This window comes from Lacerta agilis, chromosome 5, assembly GCF_009819535.1.
Source record: "Lacerta agilis isolate rLacAgi1 chromosome 5, rLacAgi1.pri, whole genome shotgun sequence".
In the NCBI taxonomy this organism is placed as follows: Eukaryota; Metazoa; Chordata; class Lepidosauria; order Squamata; family Lacertidae; genus Lacerta; species Lacerta agilis.
Genome location: NC_046316.1, coordinates 81,242,723 through 81,267,001, shown reverse-complemented (window position 1 = coordinate 81,267,001; position 24,279 = coordinate 81,242,723). Strand labels below are relative to the sequence as shown.

At 42.6% G+C, this 24,279-nt stretch overlaps 1 protein-coding gene across 1 annotated transcript; it reads right to left on the bottom strand.

Moving 5' to 3' along the window:
• Positions 1-1,484: 1,484 nt before the first annotated feature.
• CLDN11 (claudin 11) lies at positions 1,485-14,359 on the bottom strand. Its single transcript, XM_033150647.1, has 3 exons — positions 13,994-14,359; positions 8,109-8,273; positions 1,485-2,640 (listed from the first exon to the last, which is right to left on the bottom strand). The coding sequence occupies exons 1-3, from the start codon at positions 14,217-14,219 to the stop codon at positions 2,408-2,410; spliced, it is 624 nt and encodes a 207-aa protein (XP_033006538.1). The 5' UTR covers positions 14,220-14,359; the 3' UTR covers positions 1,485-2,407.
• Between the last annotated feature and the right edge of the window lie 9,920 nt (positions 14,360-24,279).

Below are 24,279 nucleotides of genomic sequence, written 5' to 3'. Positions count from 1 at the left end.
AGGTGCTTTTCATACACATATTAAAGTACACTGGAAGATAAGCCAGGTGAGTAAAATAATGGAAATACAAAACACACTGAGTCTGAACATTTCGCAGAATCCAAACGCTTGCTGTTGGCATTGCATGTGCATGTGAAACTATTGTTGGAGCACTAAACTTGGATGCAATATCCAAAAAAAAAAAAAAAACCCCAACCCTGCCATGTGAGAAAGAAGAGATCTGCATGTGTTCCTTGCTGAAGCCATCAACAAATGCAATCAAATTTGTCAATGAATTCCAGCTGTGGAGTCTCTTGCTCCAATTGCCCTCTGAAATTTGTCTATGATCAGAGATGGAGCTTCCATTATTCCCAAGCTGCTTTGAGGCTTATGCGTCCCATTTCAGCTTTGGCTCAGCCCCATCCCAGCCATCTGAATGGGATCCATTCAGCAGAGAGCAGCATGCATAAAAACAACACCGTCCACAATCTCAGGCCAGTTTTCACAAAGCTGCACATCTGTGTGTTACACATTCCATTGTGGCGCCCACATCTCACAATGGCAGCGCTTATTGTTTCTTTACGGGGCATAAAGCAAGTAACTGTGCACGGAGCCTATGATGTAATGCGCACAAATGTTCTGCCAAGGATCTGTGGAATGATAGTTCACATTGTGAACATTGTGTCAAGAGGGAGAAGGAGAATGAGGAAAACAATATGAAATTGACACAACAAATTACAGTGAGTGACAAAACATGCATTTTGTTCGGAATCTGCTTGATTGCAAAAGGCAATTCAGTGCCAATATACCCAGTGCCAATGTGGCTATCTTAAACTCTGCATCTTACTTTATTTGATATAAGATATTACCGCTTTTCACATCAAATCGTTCCATTTTAAAGTTATGTTTTATCATGACCTTTTTGTATTGGATCAGATTATTATAAGGTGATCTTTGTTGTATATTTTGATACTGCAAATTGCCTTGTGTATAGTAATATAGAAAGGCGGTATACGAATTAAAAGTGAAATGAAATGAATTTTTTCAGCCGACATGGGTGACGTACCGGTAAGTCATCTGCATCCTGTAGCAAACACTAAAATCAATGAGATTTGGTTACTTAACTGTGCACAAGGAAGGTGGTATAAGTTTCAATTTATTATATAATTTAGCTATTAGAATTACAAATTCCAGAGAAGTAGTTATGTTCATTGCAGTAAAACCAGCAAAGAGCCTCATTAAAGACTAGCAAATTCACTGGAACATTGGCTTTGATGGCTATCCCTCACTTGGTCAAACGTTCAAACTGGACAGAATCTCAGGGCCCATTAAAATGTATATCACACTAAATTTGCTAGTCTTCAAGGTGCCTCGGGGTGCTCTTGTTTGTGTTATCATCATTATTCACACACACACACACACACACACACATTCAGATCTACTAGAAAGATGGAGTGAAAACAACACAGGACAATAAGAGAGCCACAAGCACAAGGAGAAGAAAATAAACTAGTAATTTCAACATTTATTTCTGTGTATTTTACAGTATTTCACTTAAAGACCAAAAGCATCATCAGTATTCATTGGATTTTTTTCACAGAACTGGCAACTGATAGATTATAGTAATTTTTTTTTAAGATAAGTTCCACTTCAATAGTGCATGTCAGAATACAAATTAATTGGAACAAAGTAAAAAATAAAAATAAACTACATTTAGCAACAAACCTGTACAAAAGAAAGGGAGGTTGTGGGGAGCAGCCCCATCGCATGTATTTTAAGGCTATGTACAAGTGTTCTGTTATTTACCTTGCAATTAGAAACTTTTCGCTTCATCTCCTTCATACTGATGCGTTTAGACAAAAACACTGTTACTAAAGTGATCAAATTCCTTAAAAACGTTTGCCGAGAAAGCAAGGAGATTACTCCCTAATCTCATGAAAAAGAAAACATTTGTGCAGATGGGAAAGTACGGTCTCTTCCTCTCCCTTTCATTGTAACTTTGCCCCCAAAAGATGACCTTGAATCTGGGGCAGTAGGGAAAGGAAGTGGTATTTGGTCACTTTTTCTGAGAAAAAGACTGGCAATTCAAACAATCCAGGTGTGTATTTGTTAACTACCTTCCTAGACGGAGGGAGAAGGAGGAAAGAGGAAAAAGTTTATTGTTTCAACAGTGAATATATAAGCCTTGGGCAGTGAGACATATATAAGGGCTGACCTGGTCTTTTTTTGCTACAGGTTTCTATTAAGGCAAACTGGTGGAGTTTATTGCTTAAGAAATATCACACTGTTTCTTTAAAAATCTTCTGCAAGGGATGCGGTCAACCTGTGCGCAAAGATGCAAGCAAGCGCAACACCTGGAGCACAAAGAAAACCCATCCACCCGTTTTGAAACATTTGGTGATAAAGGCGCAGGAAGTCTCAAGATCATTTATACATGGGCGCTTTTAGCATGGGTTGGGGAGCTGGATCCAGACGCATAGTAGAAACGGTTCTGGCCAAATGTTTCCGCATCACCTGAGCAGCAGACAATTATGCACCCGCCGAAAAGGCAAAGAGCGGACCCAATCCAACCCGTGTAAAGGGAATATCCAAAGCTCATGATCATGGTTTCACGGTGAGCACTCACGGGGAACCAAATCGTAGCCACAACGCCACACAGAGCTGGGGAAATATTTGGGGGGGGGGAGAGAGAGGAAAGAGAAAGTTCATCATTGTTCAGCATTGAGCACAGAACATCATGCAAACATGTGGCAGTTTTAATCGTTCTTTTCTGTGGTATCTGCGCTGAGATAGGGTTGCTTTCATTTATTTGCAAAAAAAAAAAAAATTATCTCCAGCCAACATTAAGAAAAGGATCACAGAAAATGGACAGCACAAAATCAACAATGAAATTGCATCCGTGAAACAAACAGAAAATACATCACAAAACAGTAGATCAAATTATTACACTAAAATAGGTGGATCACCCCTCGGAGAAAGATATGGGGTAACCCAAACTGTGCACAGTATTCTAAATGTGTGTCTGAAGAAGTGTGCATGCACACGAAAGCTCATACCAAGAACAAATTTAGATGGTCTCTAAGGTGCTACTGGAAGGTATTTTTTTTATTTTGTTTTGACTAAATGTCAGGTGTTCCTCATGTAGCGATTCAGGGATGGGGATGGTTTCCTTTTAAATCTTCCAGGGCCTGGCAAAGTGCCTAATACCTTCACTTCCTGTTTAAGCCACAGGAATCAAAGGCAATAAGACCCTCAAAAGATAAAACGCATCTTAAAAACCACGCTTTTTAAGAGGGAAAGAAAATGGCTTCCACATCTGAGAATAATCAAACTGGGCAACACTTTATTTCCTGTGGAAGAGAGCTGTGCTGGATTTGGTCCCTGAGAAATCAGTCAAATAACAACAAAACTTTGGTACAGCTACATTTGTTCCAGAGACCACATCGAAATATGTATTGAGGCAGTGTCAAAGTGCTGAGGTTACACAAGAGAGATAGGGAGGGAATGGAGAAAAGAAAACAGGGACAAAAGTTCGGTTTAAAAACAACAAACACACTATTTAGCCGGTGGGAGAATGTGACACAAAATGGCAGCGGCTATTACCGTGTGAGAGCAGGTTGCATCAGGTAAGGGGACACCAGCCTTAGGCGGCCTTTGGGCACTTTTGCAAGGTGGAGGAACTGCTGTGAGCATCACGCAAACACATCCCTGGAACCAAGCACACACTGCCTCCTACCTGTCGGCTTCCTTTAACCCTAATTTCATCAGGTGGGGGAGCAGAAGAGCAGGCACCCAAACCCTTCAACATTTCTCCTATGTAAATAGGGACATCCTATTCCAGGCATAGGCAACCTTCGGCTCTCCAGATGTTTTGGCCTACAACTCCCATGATCCCTAGCTAACAAGACCAGTGGTCAGGGATGGTGGGAATTGTAGTCCAAAACATCTGGAGAGCCGAAGGTTGCCTATGCCTGTCCTATTCCATACCCTCCAACATTTTCCCAATGAAAATAGGGATGTCCTAAGGAAAAGCGGGACATTCCAGGATCAAATCAGAAACCCAGACGGCTTCTGTAAATCCAGGACTGTCCCTGGAAAACAGGGACATTTAGAGGGTCTGCTGTTGCCTAGATGGCCTAGGAGATGGTGCTGGGAAGGAATCATCAGCTGTGGTGCATGTTGGCACCAATGGCATGAAGAAATGTTGTCATGAGGTCCTGGAAGCTTGAGCTGGAGGGCAATGAGCAGAAGTGGCTCACGGCATGAGGCAGAGCTGCTCTGCTGCAATCTGGCAGGTGCATCATTGTGTGGCTCACAGGAGGGAGAGGCTGCAGGGAGGTCAGCACTGTGCAAACACAGGGCAGAGCCAACCCAGTGCTCTTGCCAGCACGTTTGCACCACACCAACCTCCCCTCCCTCTTTCCCTCTTGGGAACCAGCAGCAAGCCCCCCCGCTGCTAGGAAGCAAGCAAAGCAGCTCCATCCCATCCAGGAAGTCACTTCTGACAATTGAGCTGCTGACATGAGGGGTAGAAATGAACACACTAGTTCTCACTCGCCTTGTTCACATATAGGGTTTGCATGCCCTACAAGCCCCTTAAATCCATTCTGGGTTTCCAACACTTCAGAGCAGAATTTGGGGAGGGCATGGGGCACACGGGAGAGGAGAGGGCAGAAAGCACAAGTGTAATCCTTGCACTGATCAGACAGTTATTGAGTACACACCTAGATATCTGTTCTCTAGATATTCTAGAACGTATTTTATTTCTCTGGTGCGGAAAGGCTTTTAATCTTCAAAAACCATTAAAGGCATCTTTTTCACATTTAAAACTATGTGATTCCCCCAAAATTATGTGTGTTTGAGAAGAAAGCTTGTTGAACGCGAAGGGAAATCCCTAAAGGACCTCTCTTAGAATTAAAAAAAAAAACTTGCAAAAGAATTACTGGAAGTGACGGGGGGGGTAACCAAAATGGTGGCTTCCAGATGATGGGGACTACAACTCCCATCATCCTTGACAATGCTTGCTGGGGCTGATAGAAGCTGTAGTCCAAAACATCTGGGTAGTACCACATTGGTTACCCCCGGCCTTACTGCATATTTGTTTATGCCTCATTGCTGCCTTTGATCAATCATATTGTGGTTTTCCAAACCATTAAAAAAACATTTCACACTGCCTAAAGCACTTTGAAAATTCTTTTCTCTGTTTCCAGCCTCATTTGGTATATTAAAACTCCAATATGCTGTCAGATATGATGAGCAAACAGGGTTACAGGGGGCATTTGAAAAACCATCAAGCGGGATTGAAGGGTGGGCACCTCTGTTATTATCGTCAACCTCTGTTTTCAGCTGTCATTAAATCAGCTGGAAGATCAAAGCTTGCTATTTTCCTGGCAAGCCGCCAACAGCTATTCTGCGTTGCCTGCTGTCTTCTGCTGTAGCCTGGAGCAGATGCACTGCTGCCGGATCTACCAACCGTGGTTAGGAGGCTGGCGCTATCTAAATATTTAAAATGCTGTGCTCTTTGCCATTCGCACAGCAGCTAACATGGCTTACCACAAAAGTAGAAGCACACAGCCACATAGGAACCCAGGAACCTGCCTTGCACTGAGTTAAACCATCAGTCCATTTAGCTCAGTACAGGCAATGACCAATTGATGCCTCACTGGATCATAGAACTGTGGAGTTGGAAGGGGTCCCAAGGGTCATCTAGTCCAACCCCCTGCAATGCAGGAATCTCAACTAGATCGTATATGCATCAGAGATGGCGATCCAGCCTTTGCTTTAAAACCTCCAAGGAGAGTCCACCACCTCAAAGCAATTTACAAAAAGATAAAACAATGTAATCCAAGAAAAAAATTACAATACTGTATATTCTGGCATATAAAACTACTTTTTAATCCAGGAAAATCTTCTCAAAAGTCGGGGGTCGTCTTATACGCTGGGTGGAGAATCTGTGGTCGAGTATATCTCAAACTCTATATTTTAACTGGAAAAGTTGGGGGGTCGTCTTATACGCCGGAAAATACGGTACTTAAAAATATACAAAAAGTTAAAATACTGAAAAATTAAAATTCCCACCAGCATTTCTAAGCCTCTGGGTAGGCTTGCCTAAACAAGAATGTTTTTAAGCAGACATTGAAAAGAATACAGTGAAATTGTCTGCTTGCTATCAATAGGCAGGGATATGCAGACATTAAGAATGCATGGCACCTATTGGCTTAAGAGACAAGCATATCATGGAATCATGGCATTGCAAAGTTGGAAGGAACCACATGGGTCATCTAGTTGAGGAATTTTTTCCCTCAGCAGGGGGAAGGAGGTAGAAAAAGCATGACAATAGGACCTTTTGAACATAGGCTTTCCAGCTTCTTTGTTTGTTTAAGTATTTGTTTGTGAAAGAAAATGTGGGGGGGGGGCAAATAAGATTTATTAACTATGGGCCTGCCAAGCCTTTGATATTTTTGATGTTCTCCTCGGTCTGCATTGCACTTTGCACTACCCTAGGTCCATCTCTAGACAAGAAACTAGTCCACCAGTTTTTGCCTGACAATTCCTACCACTCTGGCTTTATTGCCTACATTGTGTGGCTTGCAGACAAATCGAAGCCTCTACTGCAGCTGGACACGTCTCCGCTTAGCCTCTCTGGCGTGTTGGGGGGAACCGCACAGAGCGCCCGCTATAAATAAGGCATGATGTCAGCTCTGGCTGCCACAGGGAGAGAGCCGACTTCAGGGCAGGACGGCACAAAGAGGCAACTCTCTCCTCAGCCGCCCCCCCACCTCCCCCTCAGCTAAACAAGCGGGTGAAAACAAGAGACCGAGGCCTGTTGTTAGGAGATGAGGAGGCCTTGAGAATACGCAGGTGCTGGAGAAGACTGTGGAGCTCATTGTTATCAGGGTGATACTGACTGGGTCTTCCACCCCATTGGAAGGGGGGGGGAGGATAGACTGGACTGAGAGATGCTCCAGGCCACTGCCAGGGGAGCACCCCACACTGAGCAGAGCTGTGGAGGGCACACAGGGACATGTCTCCCTCTTCGGGGTTTTATAGCAGCAAGGTCGACAGCTGTGAACCAGGCCTTTGCACTCCGTTTGCAAAATGTTAACTGCTCCTGGGATAGGGCAGGGGAATAGTAACAACCCTATGTGCAGCCTTCCCCAATCTGCCATCATCAAGACAATAGGGTTGAAAGGTCAGGAGTATCTCAGACCCTGAGATTTCAAGGCCCCAAACTGAGATTAGGGTTGCCAGGTGTCCACTATTTGAGTGGACAGTCCACTTTTTTCACATTATGTTCACTATTTCCCCCCCACACACACAAAATAGTGGACATTTTTTAAATTCAAAAGCTTTATGATGAAATGGTATTTTAATACGTGTTAAAATGTTTGTAAGAAAATATATAGTTTAATTTAATTTAAACCCCCCCCCCCCCGCTTGTCTGCTATTTTTTGGAAGCAGACCTGGCAACCCTGAGATTTGGGAGCAGCCCCTGGTGATTTTCCTCTGCTCTCCCTCCCATCACTGAGCCCAGGAGATGGAGGTTAATTGGGGAGCAAGGAGGGCAGGACCCTCCCTCACTTTAGAGAGTCTTTGCAATAATTTGAGGTCTGGCTTCAGCCAGGCTGAAGCTTGCAAGCTGCACACATAAGTCTTCTCAACAAACAAACCAATTTAAGGCACTTTCTTCCACCTGGAGATTCAAGCCCTTCCTCTGCCACCTGGAAGAGGCAAGGCAACCCTGGAGACTTCAGGTCAGTCCTGCAGGTCTGGCAACCCTAGACTACAAATCCCATCAGCCCCAGCTAGCGTGGATAGTGCTCAGTGATTATGGAAATTGTAGTCCAGCAACATCTGGAGAGCACTGGCTTAGGGAAGGCTGCCTTAGTGTGTACTGTTTTCCAGCCTCCATTGTTTTTTTTAAAATGGACCCTCTAGGTCAATCTGAGAGTCTGGGTTCTGTAATGTTTACAAAGTCCTTATCTTTCTCCCCAGATTCCTACAAAGTCAGGTTTTCCTTTAGGAAACCTTGAAACACTGCTGCATCCCCCAGTTGGGAAACTTGGCCTTTTGCAGATTAGGCTGGCGTCACTGGCAAGTGAGTGAGCCAGGCTGTGCCTATATCTTACCCAGGAGTATTAGCAGGATTCCTCCCAGCTGGGAACGCCGGTACTTGGCCACTCCAGGTTCGTTGCCCATCCGGATGCAAGGCAGGACAGTCACCAGAAGAAAAACAGCTGGCAGTCCCAAAACAGAGGCTGCAATCATCAGAGCCCGACATGCCTGGACGTACCCTGCCAGAAGGAAAAAGCGTTCAGAACTCAGGTGCCTCCTACAAGATGCAGTAAGGTATATTCATACAGGAGATCTGAAAACCTGGAGACAATTCAGGTGCCTTATCCAGACGGCTATCCATTTACACAGAGGAATGCATGCACGTCCCTTCCTCTCATCTGTGCCCTTTGAGTAATGGGCATGTGTCCTCCTTTGCAGAGCACAGCCCCTTTGTTTGAAGGAGTCCTCTGCTTGAAGGGCTGATCAGTTTCAAGTATGGTTTGAAGGTTTAGGCTGCACGCATGCTGTTCATTTAAAGGGCATGACCCCCCCTACAAAAGAATCCTGGGAACTGTAGTTTGTTGAGGGTGCTGGGAATTGTAGCTCTGTGAGGGGTAAGCTGCAGTTCCCAGGATTTAGGAGGGGGGATCTCACATGGTTTAAATGCATGCTGCACACAAAGCCAAAACACCCTCAGAAGGCCATAATGAGGTGCATTGTGTTTCAATTTATAGCAATTATTTATTAATGTGAATCTGTGTGTCTGATTTGCATATGAATTTTTTATGGAAATATGTTGCCCTCTTTCGGCCTCTTTTTTTTGGGGGGGGTGATGCACGAAGGGCCTCCCCCCCCCCCAAAAAAAAGCTGGTGTGTGTGATATTCTGCTTCTGAAGCAAATGAAACAGCAAGCTCTCCACAGGTGTGACCATGAGAAAACAAAGACTGGAATTTTGACTTTTCAAACTCTCTCCTAAGAGTATTTCGAGACAATTTGCTTTTTGCACAGCAGAAGTGCAACTGTTACTCATTAGCTGCATTAAAGCTGCATTAAAGTCTGGGCTGCATGTATCCAGACATTCTACTGCAGCGATGCTACATTTTCCCAGGACTCAAGCCACAATGGCTACATAAACACAATACATTTAAAGCACACAAGCACTCTGAATCCTTGGAACTATAGTTTCATCCCCACACAGTTACAATTCCCAGCACCCTTGGCAAACTACGGTTCCTAGGATATGTGAGGGAGGATTCTTTAAACGCCTGGTGTGTATGGAGCCAGTATTATTTTTACTCTGAAAACGTTGTCTCCACTAGCACGAGAGCACTATATATATAGGGAGACTGGGGGCAGGGGGACTTGGCTTTTATTTGCTTATTCCAATGATTTATAACCCCCCCCCCCTTCATCAAAAGACCCTAGGATGGGTAACAACATGTAAAAGATAAGCCAAACTATTACTCTTAATAATTTAATGAGGAAAACTCACACACCTATCTGTATAGGTCAAATAGGTCAAAAGATCTCATCACTCAAAGGTCTGGAGGAAGAGGAAAGTGTTCAGCTGGCGTGTAAAGGTGTATAATGTTGTCACCAGCCCAACCCCACTGGAGAAGCTTTTCCAAAGCTGGGGTACCATTGTCAAGAAGGCCCTCCTGCAAACCACAGAACACCACCCAGCAGGGCTGTCCCTACCATTAGGCAGAGTGAGGTGGCTGCCTCAGCCAGCAGATTTTGGGTGTCATGAAAGGGCAGTGAAAATGTAATTTGTTATTGTTGTATTTTTACTTCCAAGGCACTTGCAGAGGCACTTGTGGGATTTTCTGCCTCAGGTATAAAAAAAAACACACACACATCTTGGATGCTAAGCAGATTAGTGGAGGAGAGGAAAACAGAGCATAATTCACTACTCTGCCTCAGGCAACAAAATGCACTGGCTCTGTAACTCAGTGATGATATTACTAACAGGACCCCTTCAGCTGATATCAGAGCCCAGGCAAAACAGAATGGGGTGAGGGGTTTATTAACTCAGTGTTTTTCAACCACTGTTCCGCGGCACACTAGTGTGCCGCGAGATGTTGCCTGGTGTGCCGTGGGAAAAATTGAAAAAATACTTTATATATAGTCAATATAGGCACAGAGTTAAATTTTTAAACATTTTTTAACATTTTCTAATGGTGGTGTGCCTCGTGATTTTTTTCATGAAACAAGTGTGCCTTTGCCCAAGAAAGGTTGAAAAACACTGTATTAACTACAGTGCTTCTTCGGGTAGATGAGTCCAAAGCTGGTGAGGCCTGTATAAGTCAAACTTAAAACCCAAATTCTCAAACCTAAAATTCTGAATTGGACTTGGTGACAAATAGGCAGCAAGTACATTATTTTTTTTAGGACTAATGTGATGTGGTCCGTTAAAACTCTGGCTGCTATATTTTGCACCAGTGGTAGCCTCCATATTGTCTTCACAGGTGGCACCACGTCGAACAAATTATAGTAGTCCAAACAGAAAGTTACAGTGGACGTTCGGGTTGCAAACACGATCCGTGCGGGAGGCGCATTCGCAACCCGCGCCGCAATTCGGCGCTTCTGCGTATGCAACTGCCGAAACCCGGAAGTAACCTGTTCCGTTACTTCCGGGTTCATTGCGGTGTTCAACCCAATATCATGCAACCTGAAGCGGCCGTAACCTGAGGTATGACTGTACTTGACTGTGAAAGGGGGAAGCTGTATCCAGGAACAGCTATAGCTGGAGAAACAGCTAAAGTATATACCGTATGTGGTTCCATGCTCTTGAAATTAAAAATTCTGGAGCCTGAATGAAGTCTAGGCCAGAACAGATCCAGAGAGAACAGCTGGAGGAAAAAACTGGAATTTTTAAAGGAAAGCCCTTCTGGATCAGAGCAAAGTTCCATCTAGTCCAACATTCTGTATCTTACAGTGGCCAAGCAGATTCATCTGAGAGGTCCACAAGTAGCATTGTGAAGGTATAATATCAGAACCCAGAGCTATCCAATGAAGCTGAATGTTGGAAGAATCAGGATAGACAAAACAAACTACAGTACGGTACTTCTCAGAACTGGGCTGCCCATGAGGCGAGGTGAGGCAATCACCTCAGGCAGCAGATCCAGCCTCCAAGGAACCCATTCCCCCTGCCAACCCCCACCCACTCCTCCCTGGCCTCCTTCTGCTCCCCTACCACTGTGAAGAGGCAGCAGTGTGGGGGGGGCAGTGGTTGTGGCAGTGGTTGTGGTTGTGGTAAGGACTGCAGAAGAAGAGAAAAAGGAGGGGGAGCGGCATTTTCTTTTTTCCTTCAACCAGCAAAATGTTCTGCCTTGGCCCTGGTACCTCTTCACAAGATGTGGCCACTGACCTGGATAGCTTTAAAAGGAGCTTAGAAAAATTTGTGGAGGATAAGGCCATTAATGATTGCTGGGAATCATAAGCAGGGAGAGTGTTGTTGCGGTCTTCCCACGGGCATCTGGTTGGCCGCTGTGAGAACAGAATTCTGGCCCAGATGGGCCTTTGGTCTGATCCACTGCTACAGCAATGTTGTCAATGAAGGCCAACAACTGCCTTTAAAAAAAAGGAAAGCAAAAAGCAAAGAGCATTTATATTAGGCGTTATTTAAAAAAAAAATAATCGCAGAGAAGATGCTTAAGGACATAAGAAGTGCCTGCTGGATCAGTCCACTGACCCATCAAGCCTGTTCTCACAGCAGCCAACCAGCTCCCTATGGAAAGCAAACATAAAACCACAAGGCCCAGAACAGAGCTTTCCAAACTTTTCATGTTGGTGACACACTTTTTAGACATGCATCATTTCACGACACAGTAATCCAGTTTTACTAGGAAACTGGAGGTTCAACTAAACCCTTTCCAGCCCCAGGAAGAGCGTGGGGAATGTTCGTGTGACACACCACAGCCAGCCACACAGTTTGGAAAGCAACAAAGGACGATGCAACAGGAGGCAACGTTTGACTCATGGTCTTCGGATTCATCATGGACCACACTTCCTCTGCTGACATTTACACTGGGTGAACGTTAAGCAGGCAACCTGTGTGCCCTATCATGTTAGCAAACTAGAGACTGGCAAAGAGGAACACTGAGTGTGCTGCTGGAGCCTCTGTGCACAACTTAAATGATGCTGAGATGCTGGTCATGAGAGCAATGTGGGATTCCCAGGTTCAGAGGAACCCTGTCTCTAAATGCCAGTTGCTAGGAAACAACAGCAGGAGAGGGCTAAGGCATTCATAGACTGCTTGTGAGCTTCCCAGAGGCGTCTTCACACCTACTGGGAAACATATGAAGCCAGACCATTGATTAGATCCAGAAGCAGTCTTCTTATATTCTTTCGAACACTGCACTAGCTTGCAAGCATTGCAAGGAACTTTTAACGCATTGATGACCTGCATGAGTCCCTGCACAGATAGGCTCCTCATATTGTATTTCAGGCCTACACGTTGCCCACCCATGAGAACTTACAGCATGCAGGGGCTAACAGTGTGAAACCAGAAGGTCTCCCCTAGTCTTTGAGCTTATAGTAGGTTGCTGATGCTCATCACACTAATCCTATCCATTATCAGCACAGCAAAAAAGTAGGATTATAAGAAAAGGCCTTCTGGATCAGACCAAAGGTTGGCCATGTCAAGCATCCTATTTCACAGTGGCCAATCCAATGCCCCCTGGAAACCAGGAAGCAGGGCTTGGAGGCAATAGGCCTCTCCCATTGTTTCTCCCCGTAAGCTCATATTCTTCAGAGCATTGTGCCTCTGAACTTTAAGATTGCATATCAGCCTTATGACTGGTAGCCAGTCAGCAGCAAGCAGACTTATAGGCTACTGAATTAGACCACTGGTCTAGCTAGCTCAGTATTGCCTCAGTGACAGTAGCTCCCAGTGTATCAACCAGGGATCTCTCCAAGCCTTGCCTAGAGATCCTAGGGATTAGATTTGGGGCCTTCTGCCCTGAACGAACCCCTTCGGTGGAAGCCTTGCACAAGGGCTTCTCTTTGCACAATTGAACCTGGGACCTTTTGTTGCATGTTCTCTCACTGATCCACCACAACCCTTCTCTAACCCTTTGTGAATTTTGTCTGATCTCCTCTTAAAGATTCCTAAGCTTGCGACCGTCACCACCACCTTGTGGCAGCAAGTTGCATAAATTCATTGCGAGCTGTGTGAAGAAGCAGCCCTCTCCTTTGTCTCTCCTACCAATCGGTTTAAGAAAGAATGTCAAAGCAGCATGCACGTAAATATAACAAAAAAGAGCAAAACCAGTATTTGCTCTTCTGCAGGCATTTAAATATCTTCTACCATAGCCATCATAATAGCACAGAGTGCAAGCTCAGAAGCCCTCAGTATTAATTCAACCATCCATACCCACTAAATTAAACCTGGAGAGGCCCCTATCAGCATCCAGATGTGAGGTACCTTATTTGATCATTACTCCCACTGAATTCAGTGGAATTTAAAGCCAATTAGTGTATACTTGGGACTAAACTGTAAGAACCGGGGTGGGGTTTTATGGTAAAAGAATATGTTGATCCATCTTTCGTCTGCGGAGTTTCAAAGATTTACACTTCTGCATAATAAGAACTGTCTGCTTGCCTGAGCATGCACAGAGTGCATTTCCCTAATCACAACATACAGGATTAAAGACCAATGCTGAGCAAAGTCAATATACCTGCACACACTTCCCCCACTTCGTAGAACTTAACTTTCTTAACTTCCCTGAATGCTTAACTTTCTCCTCCTATCCTCCTTCCCTCCAGTCCCTGTTATTTTCCCAGTAGTGGATTGTAAGATCCTTGGGACCGAGACCTTTTTTTTTTTTTTGGCTTGTTACTCTGTAAAAGCACCGTGCATATGAATGCAACCAAATAAGCATAGGAGCCGCACTGTTGATTTCAATCTCCCATAAAGTCCCAAGCAGCCCTTGGGAGTTTTGGAATAGCCCATACCTGGCAATATGAGGATGTCCACCAGTGGTTTGCAGTGATAGAGGCCCGTTGCCATGACACAGTCTGCCCACAGCCCTTTGGACCCCAGCTCATCCATCTTCCTGCAGGTGGTGATGGTATAGCCGCAAGTCACGACCCAGTCATTGGTGGACGTTGCCACAATCATGCTAATCCAGCCGACAAAGCTAGCCACAAATCCCGTGAGGTGCAAGCAGGTGGCAACCATGATTCTCCTCCGGGCCGGTGAGCCAGGCAACCCAGCAGCTTAAGAGAAGAGGGTGGCTGAGGGTTGCTGCAAGAGCCAAAGAAGTGTAGAGGCTGAGGAGCAACAAGTGGCAGGGTCTGCCTTTGAGCTGTCAGCAGAGAGGCTGGTGTGATGATGGGCTGGAGGATACAAAGATGCCTCACATCAGTTAGTTCGGCCTCTGGGAGGAGCCCACTCCCACACAGCTTGATGGGAGGTGTCATGCAAAATGCCAAGGGTGTGTTTCATCTCCCTCCCCCCTTGTTTTCTTTAAAAAAAAAAAATCTCTCCAACTAAACAATGGGAGAAGTTAGCCTACTGAACTAAAAAAACAAAAAGCCAGAGGGAAGAAGCTACAACACAGATAGGGGCTCAGGCCTTGAGTGCGACACTGAAGAGCCTTCGGTGTCTGTACTGAATTTGAAATGATTTTTGCATAGGAAAATGGGTTTTTTTGCATTTGTAAATGTTATACATGAAATTTTGTATGGGCAGCTTGCTGATTGTGTGTGTGTGTGTGTGTGTGTGTGTGTGTGTGAAATGGCTTTGAGATATTTTATGGGAAATGGTTCATAAACGGAATTAAATAATTGCAGAACTCAATCCACTGCAGGACAGATTTTGCAAAACACTTTTAGCTCTGTCCCCGAATGAGAGGCAGTGATTTACCGGTCTCTTTTCTAGAGAGAAAGTTGCAAGACCAGGAAGATCCCATGAATGGCAGTGGCCCCTTTGCAAGGGATGTGGGCCTCGGTAGATGCCCAAAAACGTCTATTACGGATGATATTAATCATTCTTTCATTCCAGAGTTTTAAATGCATTTCTCCATCAGTCTCCCGACCACAAAAGGTCTGGGGGTTTTTTTCTTCTTGAAGTGGATTTGTCGCACTGGAGCAACAGAATGTTTGAAACCACTTTAATTGTGCAGCCTAAATTCCTGTCTGGACCTGTATCACTCCTGCAAAACACTGACATTCTGGAAGTTTCCTCTATATGAGGAGGATTGCGGGTGGCACTGTGGTGTAAACCACTGAGCCTTGCGCTTGCCGATCAGAAGGTTGGCGGTTCGAATCCCCGCAAGAGGGTGAACTCCCGTTGCTCTGTCCCAGCTCCTGCCAACCTAGCAGTTCAAAAGCACCCCAAAAAGTGCAAGTAGATAAATAGGTGCCGCTCCAGCAGGAAGGTAAATGGTGTTTCCGTGTGCTGCTCTGGTTTGGCTGAAGCAGCTTAGTCATGCTGGCCACATGACCCGGAAGCTGTATGGCAGCCTCCCTCGGCCAATAAAGTGAGATGAGCACCGCAACCCCAGAGTCGTCTGCAACTGGATCTAATGGTCAGGGGTCCCTTTACCTTTACCTTTATGGCATACCTTAGAGGCTACCTGGCCTGCCAGAACCCAACCCCAAAAAATGAATACTACAAGCTGGATGCTTGACAGGGATGTAAGGGTACACAAACTTATCCCAAACAGGTTGGATATTGAATCCACAAACAAACCGCTCATTAACAGCATCCACCTCATCAGATTGAGGGATTTATTAGGGGTAGGGCATCATCCACTTTATTATTAATCTCAAACACTAATTCAGCACTTTTATTGCTTTACCCGAATCGGGGGGGGGGGAGCAAGTATCTGGAGGGCCACAGGTCCCCCACCCATTCTAAGTGATTATTATTATTAATAATAATAATTAAATTTGTATACCGCTCTTCATCCATAGATCCCAAGGCGGTTCACAACACAAAAATACAAGATAAGAAGCACAAAATACATAATAAAAGGAAGAACAAAAACAAACCAATAACCGCCCTCCTTTCCACACATAAATTTAAGAGGGTATCAGATGTTAATCAGCCAAAGGCCTGGTTAAATAGGAATGTTTTTGCCTGGCATATAATGACAATGCCAGCTGAACCTCCAATCCTAAACACAGCTATATGGAAACAATGCATTTAAAACCAAGGTGTAATTCATGATGCTCAGAATAAATTCTTTTAAAAGCATACTATTTTAATATGCATGTTAATTTAGTATAAAGAAGTTCTGTAATAATAGAACAAAATTCACTCAGCATCCTGGCTGTCTGAATCGCAAATGAGAACAATGTTGAAATATTCTTCATGCCGAAAGCGCCATAGACGAATGATCTGGGGTTCTTTCCACTGATAAAATGTGCCTGTAGTGACCACTAGTGGTATTTTTCTGGAACTGCACTCCAGACTTATTAGGTACACAGCTCCAAGCCTGGAGGAATTAAAAGCTTGCTGTACATAGGCCTGGTTCACACAATGTATGTGCCTATCATGTGAACTATTCACAATCAGTGATGGCACTAGGGATCGAGCTCAAGTCCAATGTCCAGGGCTCTGCTTCCCCAGCCCCAAGACCAACCTGAGAGCTGCAGAACTCAACACTTGATGACTGCCAGGTGAACGTGTGTGAACATGTTGCTGCTTATAAAATTCCTGCTGCTGTTTTTCAATCTGTGATGGCTCATTCACACATAGAAGGCACTGCTTTGGATTACTATGCAGTTATGGGCCTGCACAGAAGAGCCAGCCCATCATGTATAAGGGAGCAACATACACATTTCATTCCTTGCCATATAAGACATTTTTTATTTAAATCTTTTAGGTTTTTTTAATGCTCTTTTATGTAATTTTCTGCTGGTGGCTTTTAAATTGCATCACTCCCTACTCAGAGAATGTTCTTTATTGGGCGATATACAAATAATAACAAATGCTCCAATCCATTACATGCAAGAGGAGCAACGTTGACAGCCAGTCAGAATTTTGCCAACCTGGTCAGAATTTCACTTACTGGCCAATTACCGGATTCATGTATAGCCAGAAAGATGTGTTTCTTCTTTGGGGTAGGACAGTATTTGTGCAGTATTATTAAAAATGTATTAAGGAGAGTTTTCGTTGGGTCAAAATGTCTTAATTCCCTCCCTCCCTCCCTCACACACACTTGCAGGAAATACAATTCTCCCCCCCTTTCTTTTTGCTGTCACATACTAAGAGTTAAAGAAATAAACTAGTTTTCTTGAAAAGGAATACTTTACACACACACCCCACAGGAACTGAAGGTTGTTTGAAAGGGGATTGGGCTGCTCATGATATTTATTATTTATATTCAAGCCACTTTTGCCTTCATTGTACAGTTATTTACATTAACTGAAATACCTGAAAAACCTCTTTGAATAGAAGCAAACATGGGATAACTGAAATGTGCAAACATGATGTCTCCGACGGCATTCAACTCTCTTAAAACTATTGTCTGTCCCCAGCCTTACAGGTCTGCTGATCTATGCCGTTATGAATACTAAGAGTGAATGGTACATTGTCAAATGCACAAAACTAGCATTGAGAAGTATCTTGAACAAACACCCAATTCACATGCTATATGTACAAAGCACACAAAAGGTGAAGTGCTTGACATTAGAATTGTTTTTATTTGTATGTGGATCCACAATCTATACAGGATATTTACAATGCATGAAAAATGGAAAACTGCACAAAATACAATTGAGGTATAAGCTAAGAGCACAGTATGTCATGTTTCAATAAATAGAATTCAAAATTTGTAAACTAAGTGACCAGATAAATGCATCTTGTTTTACTAAAAGCATACAAAATATCTGTTTTTGTATCACATGAGGTAGAGGCCAGTTTTGTGTGTCATGTAATGCAATTACAGCAACTCCAACCGTAGAACTGTACATCATTGGCAAAATGTCAAAAATTATTGGTATGCACCAACCTTTTTAAAAACTTTTGATTTTTCTTTTAAACTCCAGTAATTCCACCTGTTGCCTTGAATGTTTTGCAGGACCTATTAAGTCTATAAATGATACATTATTTTCTTTTAAAGATCTTGCTGCAATCCAGAAAGGTACTTTATGCTTGTCCAATGGCTTTTGTATATGCCCAGCTGGACAGCAAACCATATATGATATATATGAACAGCAAACCACAGGATAATATTGCAAACTAATTTTTAAACATCAAAAATGATTTGCTGTATGGGCATGATAAACTGCTGGTCCAGGTAGATACCGAAGGTCCTGCTGAGCAAACAGGTGGTGGTCACATGCTGCTCTAGATTGTGGAAATATATTAAGGTATCAGCATCAATAAATACTTTCAAAAGCATCATGAACACATACAAAATAGAAGTTTGTCATAGACTTGCTTATTCTGGAAGGCAACACAGCAGCATCCGGACATTTAGAAACCAATAATTTGTGTGGATTCACTAGAATGATTTAGATACATTACAACTGTGCTTCCTTTCTCTTTAAGGTGAGGTATTTGAAAGAATATAATTGATTGCTATACTTATCAGGATATTCATTTGGGGGGAAATAAAAACTTGTTTCACTGTGCTTGAATATTTCAGAGCACCAGAGAATTCAAAGTATCCTCTATATTGTGGGTTTACAAAAAAAAAAAAAAGTTGTGCAATCTGTTTAATGTGTGACTTTTGCTTTTATAATATAGAGCATCTGCAACAACAAAAATATCAAAAAAATTCCAGGACAGGAATTATGGACTGCCTCACATTACCACAGATGTAATGGATGAAAACGTTGCAGAGAAAGTATAACGAAGAGATCAAGCTGCCAGTTCCTAGACAGAGATATTTTACAGCTGCAGCATAAATATTTCAAGCATAGGATTACAAGAGAATTTAAGTATTTTGTTACATTGTATTATCAGGGTTTTAAAACATGTTAATGGTATATATTTATCTGCGTTCTCCTGTGTAAAAAAAAAAAGTTATGCTTTTTTAAGATCAAATGAACTTTAGCATAGGGAGCTGACTTAAAAGGTGTTCTGAGCTCAGCTACACAGCCCTATGAAAATGCCTCCAAGGTACATCAGTCAGCCATTCACGCAGAAGAAGAAGAGGAGGAGTTTGGATTTGATATCCCGCTTTATCACTACCCGAAGGAGTCTCAAAGCGGCTAACATTCTCCTTTCCCTTCCTCCCCCACAACAAACACTCTGTGAGGTGAGTGGGGCTGAGAGACTTCAGAGAAGTGTGACTAGCCCAAGGTCACCCAGCAGCTGCATGTGGAGGAGCGGAGACGCGAACCCGATTCACCAGATTACAAGTCTACCGCTCTTAACCACTACACCACACGCAGCTGTTTTTATGGCAAATTCTGCCCTTTCAAACAGAAGCTAAGGGAAAAGTGGAAGTACGGGTCACTAGAGGCTCCAAGAATGTGGAACTAAGCAGCAGCGAGTAGGCAAAACTGCTTCATAGTACTCTACACTCCCTACAGCCTAGTCTACTGCAGGCGTTGCATTATGATACCTTAACTATGTACAAATGATTTTACAGCTATCAATATATTAAATATATAATAAAATTAATCCAAGAATGTAAAATATACCCCATAACTACCATGTTTACCTCAAATACTCAAGCTAAGTGACAGAAGACCTACTGAAAAGAAAAGAACAATTTGTTTGAACACACTTTGCTAAAGCTTTTTGATCTAATGTCAAAGGGGTTGTGTCTTCAAGTGTGGATGAAAGTCTTTAGGGCTGCCACAGTGGTAAGATACTTCGCTCCCTAACATTTCCTGCAGGGTCTATTGGACCCTGCACTATTTGGTTTTTTTAAAAGCAGGGATACCAAGAAGCAGATTTTTTCTTAAAAGTATTCTTGGCAGCCTTGCTTCTAATGGTATTGTTTTTAGTGCTTTTCAGAAACATGAATGGAGAAGACAAATTGGGAACAAACCTATCTAAAAGGCCAACGTAGGGATGACTTTTTAAAGAAAAGCCTTCAGTAATTATTAACATACAGAATGAGCATGCTAAGTCTAAAAGAGCAAATTCGAATTTACAGGAAAATTTGTCATAGGTCTCTGTAAATAGGCAAAGCCTTGTATGCAATTCAAGCTATATAGGCATGGAGTAAATCACCCATTAGGTACGTTATGTTAAGAGATAAACGTAATAAACTAGCTGCTGTAAAACATAGACTATTTACAATTTACTAGAAAACTATCTCTTGGTGGCTATGGACACCTATGGCACACTTCTATGTATTAATTACTTAACATCTAGGGAAGTCTTGTGTTAAAGGAGGCTGAAATTAACTGTTCAGTTTAAGGGTTACAATTATGATTTCTTTGATTATAAGTTGGTGTGTCATTTGGTTTTACAAATTTTCAGAGACATTAAACAAACCTGAAAGGGGCACACTCTCTCTCACACACACCAACAAATTATTACTACTGCGAACACATCTAAAATATAGTCAAAATTGCCACATGTTCATCGATGTGTTGCAACTATAGGAACATTTAGGACAAACACTGCTGATCTTTGCATTTTAGTTACCACATCCTGTCTAAATAGAAACATGGTAACAAATTGTGACTTCATTCTATAAAACTGCTTCTCCATAGCCAACAGTGGAAAATTTGAGCAGAAAGAAGGCAGGCATTATATTGCAATAACATTCAGGAAGGATTGTGTCCAAAGTTCAGTGGTGGCTCAACTCTTTCTGTAGCAGAGGATAGAGAACCTGTTGTCCTCCAAAAGTTGCTGGGCTCCAAATCTAATCAACCCCAGCCAATTGGGAATGGTCAGGGGGTGATGTGAACTGTAGTCTAGCAGCATCTAGAACAGGCCCAACCCTGCACTAAGACCAGGCCAGGCTTCTCCTTGTATTCAGGACAGGAAAGCAAACATTGGCTGAATGCTAGCATCCCAAGAGTGTTAATTACCAAATGGTTTGCTGCTCATACACTCTCTTAAGAGTCAGTTCAAACTTTACATATATTACTAATGAAAGGTGTTAGCAAGCTACTTTGGTTACTGATCAACAGCCACCTCCATAATTGCAAGATTTCCCCAGCTCCTACAACTAGTTATTACCACTGGTCAACAACACACAGCACCTACTAAATGCTTTCCATCTCAACGTGAAGGACAGTCTCCTGAGATAACTGTGTGAGAAGCAAAATTTTATGTCTGAACTCACCCTTACCTTGCAAAGGGGGAAAAGCACTAGTCCTCCTTGCTATATTACCAAGATAAAATAGACTCAGAACTTCAAAAATCAAATAGTACCTTCCATTTCTGACACCCAATAGCAGAACAGTGACCACAATTCAGCACAGAGTCAGGTGTGCTTAAAAGCCCATTGATTTTAGTGGGAAGCACAACAATATTGGATTACCATTACCACAAAATAAAAAGTGATAACCTATGTTAGCCATACTTCCAAGAGTAGACCCACTGAAATCAATGTGTCTGAGTGAGTTAAGTCCATTGATTTCAGTGGGTCAATTCAAACTATGACTAACATTGATATTCCCCATAGTTTCCAGTTTTTAGGTGTGCAATCAATGGATAAATAAACTAGATTCAGTTATTTTTATCCGAATATAACCTTTTCCCACATATCCCAAGAACTGCTTCAGGAATCTACCTCTGCTGACCACCTTGGGCCACTGGCAATAGTCTTTCTGATTCTGCTTATAGGATCATACTTCCTAAGAGGAAAGTAAGAGAAGTGCCAAGAGCAACCAATCAATTTACTTTTGATTGATCACTTGAATGCCTAAACAAGTTACAGACTGAAACAAGTACGGAGTTATTACCGTAAGATAACTTATAATGTAAAACAAGCATGTTGTGATACTTAGCTCTACTTCTTCCCCCATTTGCATGAAATGTGCTAAAAAGCAGCAAAATATTTTAGCATGCAAAAAAAAATAACATTCACAAGCTTGTTGTACTTGAAATAGTAGAATATATGAACAAATAACCTGTTAAGACCAATAGTGGAATATGCTTACCTGCTTTGAAAATGAAAATGAACACGATCATAATTTATTCTGGCAAAATAAAATATTGAAATTGGTATATTCTACTGCAATAGTATTTAAGGATGCAAAACACCCAAACATGTGAACATAATATTTCTCATTAAAATTTAGCTATTTCTTCAGTAGTACTGCACTATTATTGAAACAGCAAATAAATGCATGCAAAACATATTACATGTTAGGACAATGAGGTGAACAGTTTAATGAGGGCAGAGACAGCATTTGGCATTTTGAGCTGCTTAAGATGTACATTTTAGACAGCAATGTCCAGTCCCAAGACTTCGTTTTATACTAGGTTCAGCTCCAACCAACCAATTTTTTTAAAAAAAGCTTTGTGGTGATGCACAAGCTGACTGCTTGGGATGTAAGCACACAATTGTTTCACCAGGTCTTGAACTCCACCCACAAACTTGGCAGCTGTGTTATGGAGTCTCACAAGTTTGTTTTCCAATCCCTGTGTTATTTAACATCTACATTCAACTGCTGGGGAAATTGTCCAAGAGCATGGGGTGTTACATTATCAACAATGGCACTCGGCCCTTTTTTCCTTTGCAACAGGTGCAGGTGTAATGGTTAAGGCCTATTTATAGACACTGGGTGTACAAATTCAATCCAGTTAAGATGGATCTGCTTTTGTTGAGAGGTTTAACACCCCAAGAAATTGTGGATTTACCTGTTCTAAGACAGTGATACTTCCCCTTGAATATAAATATAAATTTGAGTTTAAAAATGGATATAAATTTTCCAGGTTCCTGGATACAGGGGCTCCTTCTGGATTTTCATTTTTATGTGGCCAGTAGTGTGCTGTACCACCTTCAGTGTGTGCAACAGCTGCATTACTTTCTGGGTGGCAAGGTACTTGCTATTGTTTTGCATGCCCTGGTAACAGTCACCGAACTACTGTAATTTGCTTTATATGGAGCTGCCCTTTAACAGCCTAACTCCTGATTTGTGGACTGCACAGATCCTGTACCCTTAACTCCAGAAATGCACTTATACATTTTATTTTGCCCGGCATTTAGTCTGTTTCATTTTATATTGCCACCTGCTTGTTACTATGCATGTTAATAGTATCGTTTTATGATGCCATTGGTTTCTTTTTATTCATTTAGATTGCTGTGATCACTCTGGGGAGCTGAAGAGCTGAAAAAAAGAATTTATATTATTAAATTTCTATCCCACCCTTACTCCCCCCCCCAAAAGCCCAGGGTGGCAAAACATAACTGGAAATGGTATTTTTAATGGTCCCTACATAAAGCGTGTATATTTAAAAAAAATTAAAACATAAATGCTCTGGGTCAACACATGTAGCAGGCCTCCACAACATGCAGATCAGATGGGGATGCACACAGAGATGGACATCACTACCTGCAGTTGTCATTTGCAGAAGTGGCTTGTCAAGTGAGACAGGGCCACTATGTTAGATTCCTAGCAGGTGGGGGTGCCGTTTACTGGGAGGGAGTAGGGGATGTGGTAGGGAGGTTGGGGTGCAAATCCAGCTATCCTGTATGTGTGCTTGCCGTGATCTGACATCTCCAACAATTTCCAGTAAGCAACAGCAACTCACTTACTGGAAAGCTAGAGAAGCAGGTCTGTCCCACCCAGTGAGCTGGATCTGGTTGTTCGCACAAAGGCACCGCCCCATCCCACAATGCAATGCGTACCCCACACACATTTTTGTGGTCTCCATCGCATGCAGCACCTATAGCTAGGACAGGGCAAAGTAGCTAGAATTTTTGTGAAATATATTGGTCATATTGTATGTTCAATGGACTGAATATAGGCCTAGGTTTTGAAGATGATTTCCCCGCCCCGCCCCTCTTCACCAAAAGCCATTCAAATACAATACTTTTGAGCAATTAGACATTTGTCTACCTGATCTATTTTACCTTCTATATAACAGAACTGCCTTTCCTTCTGGATAATCCAAACTGTACTCAGGTTTCCACCAACAAAAATATTGTCCATTGAAGTTTATACGTATGCATCTAAAAATAATAATAATCATCCACCAATTTCTTTCCCTTTTGTTAATATATTTTATCTGTTTGGTTTCTATTGGGAAAAAAAACTCTGGAACTGAACTACTTGATTACTGGCACCAGCCTATCACCACACTAAATGTCAGATGTCCCAATAAGGATCTTAGCATTTCTTTTCAAAAGAAGTAAAGGTTTAATAAT

Excerpts from the sequence above, each read along its gene's own strand:
- CLDN11 (XM_033150647.1), bottom strand. The coding sequence starts at position 14,219 with ATGGTTGCCACCTGCTTGCACCTCACGGGATTTGTGGCTAGCTTTGTC. Across the intron at positions 8,274-13,993 it reads GGACATCCTCATATTGCCAG|GGTACGTCCAGGCATGTCGG; the intron begins GTATGGGCTATT and ends TCCTTCTGGCAG. Across the intron at positions 2,641-8,108 it reads AATCCTGCTAATACTCCTGG|CTCTGTGTGGCGTTGTGGCT; the intron begins GTAAGATATAGG and ends ATATTTCCCCAG.